Genomic DNA, 13034 nt, shown 5'->3' with positions numbered 1-13034 from the left:
GCCGAGGTGTTTGCACAGAGGGGAGTGGGCAGTGGGTGGACAGAGGGCTGATGCATGGGGACACGTAGCGTTTCCTGGGCATGTCCACAAAAATGGAGAGTGTGCCTAGAAAAACACTGGGCGTCCCCATGCAAATGCAGGCATCAGCGCCTGCCCCCTGCTTGGCCATCTCCGGGCCAGATAAAAGTCAGATGAGACTGACTTTTATCTGTGAGTGGGTGAAGAATCCTTTGATGGGGGATTTTTCGTCCATCTGTCCGCATCCGACATTCACATGCAGCTGCAGGCATTTCCTCAGTGCAGAGGGGCGGGCTGGCGTTCATTCACCTGGCGGTCATGATTTAACCCCTTGGTGAGAAAGCAAACGTACACTGCTTACTGAGCCAAGCTGATTCACCCCCTATATTTGTTTTACATGCATGTCTTGTGGGCATTTATAGGGAACCATGTGTAAAACACAATAAATGAGCAATCCCTGACACGTATCAGTGACTTTTCTTTAGCAAGTACAGCATCTCTTACTAACTGCTTTGGGGCTCATCTACATTTGGATATACGTCATTTTAAAAGATACCTCTCCAATTTAGCAGTACACGCCCACGCTTCTAGGTGCCACGTTCACAATTCATCTTCAAATATGGAACTAGACACGCCCTTTTGGTGGAACATGACACGCCCCCTTTTTCTGTGCGAAATTCTACTACCAACTATAATCTCCTTAAAACTAGTTCTCAAAAGTAGGCAGGTATTATATGAAATAATAGAAGAAGACATCTTGCTCCCACTGGAGCCACAATTACAATAATGGCCTCCACTCTCTCTTATATACGCCATTAAGTTTATTTATTCTTGTTGAATGATTCCTAAATTGTTAAAGGTTGTATATATTACTATTTCAGACAAATTCTTACTTCTATTTATATACAGATCTTTATACACTTACACAATTGTGGCATTCATAACCAATAAATAGATTCGGGTGTGGATTATTAAGTCAACAAGTTGACCACTATTGGTTGGTAGGCAGAAGGTTGACGCATGAAAAAGGTTGACGTGGTCTAGGTCGACATTGACAAAAAAGGTCATCACAAATAAAAGGTCGACATGGGAATGGCCCACACGAGAAAATGTAGACATGTTTTTCACAGTCTTTGTCGACACCTTGTGCTAGTCATGCTTTGTCACATGGTATCTCGCTGCGCTCGACACACTATTATATTCTCCCTCTTTGCCTACTTGGAACATGAAGAAAGAACAAGTCGGTTTAAAAAAAAACCCCATGAAACACTCATGTCAACCTGTTCCTTTGTCGACCATTGACATGTCGACTTTTTTGCTTTGTCAATGTTTTTTCCATTGTCAATGTTGAACTTTTCCATATATCTACCAATAGTGGTCGACCTATTGATGTCAATCTAGACACTGTTGACCCAACGACCGGGTTCCATAGATTCGGTGTTGTGTTCTGCTTTGCACAGCTCTTTTGAAATACACACACACGTGTGTTAATGGCCCTTATTCTGGTTCATTTACAAAGGCAAATTCCTTCTCAAATGGATAAAACCATGTGCACTACAGGTGGGGCAGATGTAACTTGTACAGAGAGATTTAGATTTGGTTGAGCTATTTTGTTTCTGTGCAGGGAAAATGCTGACTGCTTTATATTTACACTGCAAAATAGATCTCACTTTAAAGTAAAACCCCACCCAAATCTAATTCTCTCTGCACAAGTAACATCTGCCAGCCCCCCCCCCCCCCCTGCAGTGCATATGGTTTTGTCCATTTGAGAAGGAATTTGCCTTTGCGATTGAACCAGAATAAGGGCCAATGTTTTTTAATTTGTCAAATACAGATGTAGGGTGACATTTAATGAGATGCGAAAATGTGATTTTTGATATTTTTTTTCGACAAAAACAGCCGAAATCGCACTTTTTCCCAAATTCGCATATTTAATGAGATGCGAAAAACGGCACGAAATCGCACATTATGAAAGTGTAATTTTTAGTCGTGCCAGAACTCGCATCCAGATGTTTTCCTATTGAAAAGTATACAATTTCCATATTTAATGAGATGCGAATTGGGGAAAATGTGTCTAAAAATCACCAAACATGTAGACCAGGTTCTGTTATGCGAATTGGCCAGAACCTTGCACAGATCATTGAGATCTGTGCATGGTCCTGTGTAAAAAAATGTGTGAAAGTTTTTTTTTTTAAACGGCGTGGGGTCCCCCCTCCTGAGCATAACCAGCCCTGGGCTCATTGAGCCAGACCTGGTTCCAAAAATACGGGGGACAAAAAGCATAGGGGTCCCCCATATTTCTGAAACCAGCCCAGACTCTTGGACTGGTAATGGTTCCAAAAATATGGGGGGACAAAAATTCTGGGGGTCCCCCGTATTTTTAAACCAGCACCGGGCTTCAACAGCCCACAGTGTCATGCCACAGCCGGGGACACTTTTTATATAAGGTCCCCCGGCCGAAACATGAGCACTGTGGCTGGTCAGCCTTGGATGGGGTTCCTGGAGGAGTGGGGACCCCCCCAATAAAGGGGTCCCCCCCCCAGGCTTCACCCATCCAGGACTGGAGCCCGGGGCTGTCATTGCTTTATGCAGGAGAAGTGCAAGTGCCATCAGACCTCCCGCACATGCTGGGACTTGAAGAACCACAAGTCCCAGCATGCTGGCATTAATGGGTCCACTGGGACTTGTAGTCCACCTGTAAAAAGAATAATAAAATAAAAGACACACACACAGAAAAGGGGGGAGGCGACGGGGACCCCCGGCAGGCTCCATTGCCACGGGGCACGCGAGCGTCTCGTGCGCGCGTGCCCCTGGCGGTGGCTGGCTGCTGGCGGGGGCTGGAGATAGAATCACCAGCCCCTGCAAGAACGGCAGCGGCTCCATATGTATATTGATGTAAAAGTGAGGTGTGTGTTTGTGTGTGAAATAAAGTTATATTTTTCTGTGTGTATGTCTTTTATGTTAACATTCTTTTTACAGGTGGACTAAAAGTCCCAGTGGGCCCATTAATGCCCCGCATGCTGGGACTTGTGGTTCTCCAAGTCCCAGCATGCGGATGAGGTCTGCTGGCACTTGTAGTTCTCCTGCATAAAGCAATGTTAGGTATGTGAGATTTAACCCTACCAGGCCGGCGTCCACTGTCCACGGACACCGGTGACGGCCTCGGGCTTCAGCCCTGGACGGATGAAGCCTGGGTGAAGTGGGGACCTCCAGGTACCCCGTCCAAGGCTGACCAGCTACGGTGCTCATGTTTCGGCCGGGGGACCTTATATAAAAAGTGTCCCCCGGCTGTGGCATGACACCGCGAGCTGCTGGAGCCTGGCCCTGGTTTCAAAATACGGGGGACCCCTATGCTTTTTGTCCCCTGTATTTTTGGAACCAGGTTCGGCTCAATGAGCCCGGGAATGCTCAGGAGGGGGGACCTCACGCCGTTTTTTGTTTTTTTAGAAACACAAATTCGCACATCTCAAATTCACACATTTTCATGCCTAAAATTTGCACATTATCGCACTTAATCGCACTTTTTTCCCCGGAATACACACCTCATTAAATATGCGAATTTGCTGCAAAAAAATTTGATTTTGAAAGTGCGAAAAAATCGCATTCTATTAAATGTCACCCAATGTGTTCAATTTTTTAATCGTGACAAGTAGTGACTAGTGTCAGATCAATTGGTACTGTCTCAATAGGTGTGTCACGTCATGTCATAAGTCAATACTAGTCTGATTACTGTGATGAAACATGTTTACATATAAATACAGGAAACATCATTATGGATTTATTGGTTACCATATTTAATAGAACAATTTAACTGAAGGGCTTGGAAACACATGACATACAGATTACACCTTCTGTCACACAAGTGGGAAAAGTTTCCCAGCAGAGAAAAATGTTAATTAAATTTTGCTGCACAATGTATCCTTTAACCACAGAATGAGATACAATTTGGAGGAGAAGAATTGTGGTTTATAATTGGTAGCACCATATACATATGAGATAAAGGTGGATCTAAGTTCTGTATAGGTACAATCACTTGGTACGGTTACGGCATAGATGGCAGACAAGGTTTAGATGGACAGTCAGGAGGTCGAACACTAATGATCGACACCGAAAAAGGGTCAACATACAGTGGCGTAATTTGGGTTCTGCAGCCCCGATGGTGGAGGGGGGGAGCACGCTCCACCGGGGTGCAGTTTTACAGTGTTCTGATGTAGCCCAAGGGCAGCGGGCATGGTGGAAGGGGGAGCGCTCTCTGGCTGTCTGTGTGAGAACGCAGTGACAGGCTCCCCTTTCCACCAGCTGCGCTGTTCCTGGCCACAGTGATCAGACAGCCTATCTGATCACTGTGGCCAGGAACAGCGCGGCTGGTGGAAAGCGTGGGCAGGAGCTGGCAGGATGCGGTAAGCAGGGGGGGGGGAGAGGGAGGAGGAGAGTTGAGAGAGCACCAAGCCCCAGTGCTCACCTCCACCAGCTATTATCCCCCGCTGTGTCAGCATCCAGCCGCCTGAGGTCGACACTGCCAAAAGGTTAACACAAGCTTATGGTCAACATACGCAAGGTCGACAGTCAAAAGGTCCACCTAAGGTATGTCGACCCTTTTCAGTTGTCGACCTAGACATGGTCTACCCAGTAACTGCATACCCTTGGTACTTGATCTGCAAAGCCAGGACAGTTTTGTGTAAAAAGGTCTGTATTATAACAGATCTAGCTGGCAGTTGCGCAGTAAAAGCTGGCAGGAGCAGTACCTCCCCCACAACTCTCACTGATTGGTGAACCAACCACAGAGAAGGTCCCCAACCTACTCCTTACCCTGTCTGATATGCTGACATTTGGGAATTTGGATGGCAGTGCTGGTAATCTGAGCGGTGGGATGCTAACTACATCCCATTGAACTCTGATTTCCCGACCCAATCTGGCAATATGTCAGTAACGTATGTGGACAATTAAGAGGTACATACTTTATGTGTCACCAGACCCAAGGTGAGATCAGGGAATAAACAATGGGCCGTTTAAGATATGCGAGCAGGACAATGTGGTAACTTAAGGCCCCCATACATTAGGCCGACTTGTCCTAGGGACAAGTCGGACCCAATTTACCTGCGAGCCGCCCGGCAGCTCCCCGGGAGGCTCACATACAATGCGATTTATCTCATGTTAAAAAAAACCCGGGGAGCTGCAGGGCGGTGAGGAGTAGTGGGGGGCGGGCAGCGGCAGTGGTGGGGGCGGGCAGAAGCGGCTGCGGTGGTGGGGGCAGCCAGCGGTGGTGGGGGCGGGCAGCCAGCGGTGGTGGGGGCGGGCGGCCAGCGGTGGTGGGGGCGGGCGGCCAGCGGTGGTGGGGGCGGGTGGCCAGCGGTGGTGGGGGCGGGCGGCGGGTGCGGTGATCGCTGCTGACCTGGCCGGGCAGTGTACTTACACATAGCAGCAGCGGGGACGGGACGCATAGTGGCGGCTATTAGATTTTTAAAATACTTGTCAAATGACCGGCCGCTCTCTGATTGGCCGGAGAGCTCTCAGCCAATCAGAGAGCGGCCGGTCATTTGACAAGTATTTTAAAAATATAATAGCCGCCACTGCGCTGCCCGTCCCCGCTGCTGCTATGTGTAAGTAAGTACACTGCCCGGCCAGGTCAGCAGTGATCACCGCACCCGCCCCCACCGCTGCCCGCCCGGTGTCTGCATGCATATGCCTGTCAGGTGGCAGGCATATGCATACAGGGAGGTCGGACGTGATCGTATGTACAGACCGTCCGACCTCCCTGATCCGGTCCGATGCGCACGGGACCGCGCATCGGATCGGATCAGATATCACACACATACGATTTTGGGCCGATTTCACCCGATTATCGGCACAAAGTGTATGGGGGCCTTAAGTGCTCCCTCATTACAGCCCTACAAGTAATTGCTGACAAGGTACTGCACCTAGAAAACTAACAAGTGTTTGGAGGTAATCATAAAGCTACGCAGTGACACACAGGGGCTGCTTCTGCTGCACAAGTAGCCAGTGAGTAGAGTATCAATGGTGATTTGAGACCAGGTCCTAGAAGAAAGTTGCCATGATGATCAATGAGTGGAACCTTTCTGACCCGATTCATCGTCTTATGTCACATCCAAACAATGAGCAAACCCTACACTGCGTACTTGGGGTGAGTTCCTACCACCTACATATGTGTCCCGGTGCACAAAATTTACTAAAAACCAGAAATTGTATTGGGAAAATACAATTTGTAAATAGGTAAGATTTACTAATTAGAGCTGGTAAGTATAATTTCCTTCTACAGATACCCCAAACTTGGATTCTACAGGAGAAGGGGAACGATTCTTTGTTTCAAGGTAGGTAAGTATCAGTATGTATGGGCTCTGGGTGTAATAAAGTTATACTTTTCTAATGTGTGTGTGTTTTATTTAACTATTTACATTGTGGTAGAACGACAAGTACCACTGGGCCCATTAATGCCCCACATGCTGGAACTTGTGGTTTTCCAGGTCCCTGCAAGCGGTGCAGGCTTGCTGGGACTTGTAGTTCTACATTGTGAATGGTTTAACCTATTTTTTTACACTGGAATTAGCTTGGTGCCCACTGTGCCTGGGGCACCGGGGACAGCCCTCGGCTTCAGCCCGGGCAGGATTCATTCTGGAGGGGGCTGACTGGTAACAAGGTTAATGGTTCATCCGTTGGACCTTATATTAAAAGCGCCCCCCTGGCTGTGCCATTACTCTGCTGGCTGGTTGGGCCCAGTGCTGATTCTCAAAATATGGGGGACCCCTATTAATTTTGTCTGCCTGAGTTACACTAAAGTCTGCATGGATCTGACTGATATTTAGGTTATACTTGCTACCCTTCTGGAAGCTGTGGGAGTCTACAATTTTTGGGGTAGTACCCGCAGCAGCGCTGTAGGCGTGGTGGTTCTCCTACATTCTATCCACTTCCTAGTGAAGCAGACAGGATTGTATGATACTCACCGGCGCCATGTTTTGGGTTACAGCGGTTGTGTGTGCCATCATGCAGCCTCTGGAACCCACCCTGCAAAAACTCCTCCTACAGTACATCTTGTACTGGCATCCCTTTTTCATTAGAAACAAGGGTACTTATGTAATATCTGGGCTGCCGATTTTTTGATTGTATGCCTTAAGTTAAGGCATACAATCAGATGCGATGCGATGCGATATCGCATCGCATCGCATCGCATCGCATCGCATGCGACCATCGGATGCGATGACCCGATTTTTCCATAGGAATCAATGTTAAAATGGACTGAGTCCATTTTAACATGGAATTCAATGGGAAAAAGGGGTCCTTTTCATACCCCTACTATCCAAGTGGGCATGGAGTTGGATATAAACCTGTGGCGAGCGCAGCGAGCCACCGAGCCCGAAGCGTGGCGAGCGAAGCAAGCCCCGCGAGGGGACGGTATTCTGTGTCCCCTCGCGGGGCTCGCTACGCTCGCCACGCTTCGGGCTCGGTGGCTCGCTACGCTCGCCACAGGTTTATATCCAACTCCATGCCCACTTGGATAGTAGGGGTATGAAAAGGACCCCTTTTTCCCATTGAATTCCATGTTAAAATGGACTCAGTCCATTTTAACATTGATTCCTATGGAAAAATCGGGTCATCGCATCGCATCGCATCGCATCGCATCCGATGGTCGCATGCGATGCGATGCGATGTACCCGATTTAGAAATCGGCAGCCCAGATACTACATAAGTACCGAAACAAGCACTGTATATAAATAATTTCCCAAATGGTATATTGCAAATATCACTGTAGTATGAACCTATGGAACCCATTCAGACCTGATCCCACAGCAGCAATGTGCAGCAGCCAGCGTTCAGTTAAGGTGCCAACCACTAAAGTGTAATCCCACCTTGTGAATTAATGTGCTCGCTGTGTGAATGCATGTGTATGGCTGCAAAGCGATTCGCACTCGTTCAAATGAGTTAAAATCCTGTCACAAGCAGCTCACCATCAAATGATTTTTACACTGGGCACAAGTCATCACAAACGTTTCATAGCCAGAGACTTACTCCTATCCTGGCTGTAGTTGACCTCACAAAGGGCCTTATTCTAGTTCACTCTTTCTGTCAAAATCCTTCTTAGATGGACAAAACCATGTGCACTGCAGGGGGGCAGATGTAACAGAGAATTAGATTTGGGTGGGGTTTTACTTCAAAGTGAGACCCACAGACTCCTGTAACAGGCTTTGTCACACCTAGTTTTTTCCTAGGCACGCCTGCATTCTTCTAAGCACTCCCACTAAACGACTGGTTGCCACCCCCAGTTGCCTACATCCTGTCACTTACTGTCAGAACGGCAAGCGATCAAAAAAGTTGCAGGAGTTCATTGCTGGTGGGTGTCATGCATGCGCATTGTGGCCTATATGCATGCACAGTCCTATTTTCCTTCACTGTGGGGGCTGGCATGCCTGCAGCCCCTGTGCATGCTCACTATGGGCCTTATTCTTGTTCCCTCTTTCTGACAAAACCATGTGCACTGCAGGTGGGACAGATGTTACTTGTGGAGAGAGAATTAGATTTGGGTGGGGTTTTACTTCAAAGTGAGATCTATATTGCAGTGTCAAAATAAAGCAGCCAGTATTTACCCTGCACAGAAACATAACACCCAAATCGAATTCTCTCTGCACATTTTACATCTGCCCCCCTCCAGTGCACATGGCATACCTCCCAACTTTTGAAGTTGGGAGGTCGGGCCGTTTGCGCGGCAAAGCCGCGCGCGCTCCCGAAAAGGGGGCGCGGCCTCGAGAAAAGGGGGCGTGCCTCACGGGGTGACGTGAACTCCGGCCACGCCCCGTTTTCGCCGCTCGTCGGCGCTGAATAGACGCTGTGCGCATGCGCACAGCGTCTATTCTCGGCAAGCTGGGGGGGCTCCCAACCGTCTCGGGAAGCCGGGACTGTGGTAAGCAGTACCGGGACGGAGGGACATCGGCCGTAAATCGGGAATGTCCCGCCGAATCCGGGACGGTTGGGAGGTATGCACATGGTTTTGTCCATCTAAGAAAGATTTTGTCAGAAAGAGTGAACTAGAATAAAGCCCCATGTCCATTCACCACAGAGCAGTGAGTGACAGAGATTCTCAACTGCATCTCCACCGGTCCCAGAGTCACTGCTATCTTCGGTTGACACAGTTGGACAGTCCAAAAAAATGGGACTGTTCTGTGAAAATAACAGCAGTTTGTACATATGGTAAGAAGTTCAGTACTAAAGCATTAGCATAAGTGGGAGCAGTTCAGATGCAGCTAATTGAAAGTAAACACTGATTCTCCTTATCATTTCAACTTTTCCACAAAGAGTTGACCAACTCTCAAGTGATCACCACTGCTGGTGCATATGCATGAGCCTTGTGGCCAGCATGCATGGACATTATCTTGATGCACTTTGTATAAGATTATAGGCCCTCAAACCCCTATACGGTTCCTGACCTCCACAGCAGATGGGATCCTAAGTATAAAATGCTTCAACTAAGTCAGCAGAGCTATGGATGACGAGACACTTTTGGTCTTCATGCGCAGTAGAAATAAGGTAACAAAAGGTGTGTATAGTGTTTGCTTCCACCTACAGTGTATGTGGGAGCAGTTAGTTATGTTATGGGAGAGAGGTGAATGCAGATGGTGATTGAGTAAACATGGGTGTAAAGGGGTGTACACACTGGGAGATTTTGACTAATGGACAATTTTGACTAAGCAATTTTGGGAGAGATTTTGTCTAGATGCACTGGAGATTTTGACTAAGTGATTTAGTTTAAGCAATGATAGTCTATGATCTAGTCAACATTTTCTTGCCTGCACAGTCAATCTATGCTAAGCAATTTCTGCTAGACAATATTGACTAAGCAGGAGAAAAACTGGGAGATTTTGGCTAACCTTCTAGGAGATTTTGACTATCAAGTCAAAATCTCCTGTTAAAAGTTCTCCGTGTGTACACCCCTTAATACAATCCCTAAGGGTGTTACATATTATATAGTGCAGTTCTTTGTTATACACAATGGATATATATATACATGCATTAACTTGTCACAATTTATCCAATTCAAAGAGAACTCTATTAATTGTTATCCCTCCGCAAGTATATAGCAATCTGGCTCTTATGAGAAATAGATTACACAACTACCGGCTATTCCTGTTCTGCGTGTTTCCAGAGGCCTTTTCTATAAGGCTGTGTTCAGCGAAGCTACATTACTTTCTTTGCAGTTCCTGGTTCTAATAAAACAGATAATAATAATGTAATATTATTATCAAACTGTACTTAGCTCCATTAAATATGTGTGCTTATCATAATATCCTAGATAATAAAAATGTGAATGCATTATATAAATAGTTTTATTTAATAAAGCTACCAAATATCAGCTGATGCTCCTGGCCCCTACAGAAAGGAGGGCAAGTCTCCTTCATATCCCCACTCCACTGCCCACTTACAGAGCACAAATGGTGGTCCAAGAGGGCCTGATGATGTGATTTTCTGCATTGTATATCAGATGTCAGCGCTGGCCTTGATCAGCCTGTATCTGTCGCAGAGTTGCGCAAGGATCAAACTTACTCACATTTGCACAGACTGGAAAAATCATTTGATGGTGAGTGAATTGGCGATGGATGTGCGTCAGTATAGTGCATTGCTAAATATTTGCAAATCTCTTGCACGGGACGGGTTTTTATTCTGTATGGACGTTAGCTTACCACTCTTAGTCATCTGCAAATTTGCAGATCAGTAATCAGGTCTGAATCAGGCCCTATACGCACCCATATAATCTTATGGATTGCTTGCCCATGTACTGGCACTGTAATCATGGCAAATAAACCACGACTATAAGCAGTGTCAAGTAGAAGAGAATTGATCCATCTGTACCATGTGATCAAAATGACGAACAAAGAGAATTTTATTTAATATACAAAAATATAGAAAATGAATATGTTGACTAACAGTAATGGATGCCGTACATCAAAATTTCCTAATTGAAATCTTTGCTACTATAACAAACCATAGAGGACAGACCGATTCTATAACAAAACCCATGCATACCTAATGGCAGGGCTCGTTCTACCATTAGACAGCTTTTGCCAGCTGCCTAGGGGCTCCAGAATCTGGGTGGTGCCCTTGAATCTATCAGACAATTAAGGATGACTCAAATACAAATGGCAGGGGTTGAATTTATAAGTCACCACCTCCACACTTTCACCTGAGGTTCTGGATAGGCAGTATTGGTGTGTGGGTGGTGGTGGGAGCAGTAAGCTGAAGTTTTGCCTAGGGTGCCGAAAAACCTTGCACCGACACTGCTTATAGGTTGCTAAAGTAGTCATAGTATAATCAGTTGTAACAGATTATCTATAACCAAAGGCACAGATTAATTTGCATTACACATAAGGGATACACAGAGATTCAACAAGTGGTATCTCAATTCCTATAACCATATAATAAGTATATTTTCTGGTGTATAGCCAGAACTTTGAGGGGCCCATAGCAACATTTTGAAAGGGCTCTTGTACCTTTACTTCTATAGAGACACAGCAGTTGATAATGTTATGCCCCATAATTTTCTGTTCATTTTCTGAACCATAGTTTTGACATAGTAAATGTTATGCCATAGTAGTGCTCTTGTTCACATTATGTCACATTGTAGGTCTGCCAGTACATATTATGTAACGCTTTATCCCCAGTTCACATTATTATCTACAGTGCCCCCAATTCATATTGTGCCACACTATAGTACCTCTGCTTAATATTGCACTATATTACAGTGACCCAATTGATATTATATAACATAAAACCCTCCATTTAATCTTACACCAATTACAATGACCAGGTCCAGCGGTGTAGCTAGATATATTTGTAGGCCCCCAAAAGTTTGTAAGGGGGCCTTTGCACGATGAAATGTCAGCTCTGGGCCCCATAGCAGCTAGACTCCCTGAACTTCTGGTAAATATGCCCTTGTATATAACATCTGGAACTTTGACAGGGAAGGTGGGCCCCTCTCAGCCCTGGGCCCCGAAACAGCTACTCTCCCTGCATCTAAGGTAGCTATGCCCTTGTATATATTATATTTGTCATCAGAACAACGGATATTAGGTACTCTATAATCCAAACTTTATAATGTTCTTGTCACTATATATAAAAGGCTAAATCCTCCTCACCTTTTTTTTTTTATTTTTAGGTGAAGTACCACCATTACCACTAGAGGCCACTCGACGGAACAAGTTACTGCTTAACAGAAAGTGAAACTAAAATTATATGTTTCAATCTTCCTGGATATGGACAGAGGGAGCTGTGAAGACAGAGATTGGAGGTAGGAGCAGATAAGGACTAAGCCGTCATTTTGATGAGCTGTTAACTAGTCATATATAATAGAATGCATGTTGATTGTTTACCAAGGTGATACATCTGAAGTTAAGGGACTACCACATATCTTTATAACAATTGAAAACAGAGATAATTTCCTGCTTATATCTAAAAATAAACTCACAAAATATGTTTTTAATAACTTGTTTTCTTTTGTCACATTATTTTATTTTGATTGATGCCCTAATATGCGGATGAGGAAGAAAATGTAATTTTTAATGATGGTAATAAAATATTTTAACTGAAGTATAGTGCGCCGCCCTCAAACAGTACCTTCTCTTCTTCCATTATTGTATATTATAAACAATGGGTGATAGAATTACGGCAAGGAAGCAGTATATTTATGTCATTATTGTGTTTGGGAAAAGTTTGTGAGAACATAATGAAAAGCTTCTTAAATGATTTGACACAATGGTTAATCATGGGTGGAATCTCTCAGATAAATGTGATACAATATCATATTGAGGGTCTATTTTTCCCGATGTTTCACAGATGTTATATATCGGACTACCCGATAAAAGACTGGTTTTGCTGCGAAAACACACAGGTTTAGTGAAACCTGTGTGTTTTTGCCCTGCCACAGCCCCCTTTTTCACTGAAAGGAGGCTGCTTTCAGGGATTTTGCATCAGCAAAACAAAGTCCTTTTAAGCTGTGGCAAGTGCTGGCTTATCTG

The 13034-nt window shown here is 45.4% G+C and overlaps 1 protein-coding gene across 1 annotated transcript in view; it reads left to right on the top strand.

Moving 5' to 3' along the window:
• Nucleotides 1–11803: 11803 nt before the first annotated feature.
• The window catches only part of LOC146064101 (CD109 antigen-like), a 160218-nt gene continuing 158987 nt past the window's right edge, over nucleotides 11804–13034 (top strand). The window contains exon 1 of the mRNA XM_083177200.1: nucleotides 11804–12307. Within this exon, the coding sequence (XP_083033326.1) occupies nucleotides 12273–12307 (35 nt within the window). The 5' untranslated portion in view covers nucleotides 11804–12272. The remainder of the gene's footprint in view (nucleotides 12308–13034) is intronic.

Source organism: Crinia signifera, chromosome 3, assembly GCF_055691185.1.
Source record: "Crinia signifera chromosome 3, ASM5569118v1, whole genome shotgun sequence".
In the NCBI taxonomy this organism is placed as follows: Eukaryota; Metazoa; Chordata; class Amphibia; order Anura; family Myobatrachidae; genus Crinia; species Crinia signifera.
This window is presented reverse-complemented; position numbering and strand designations above follow the sequence as displayed.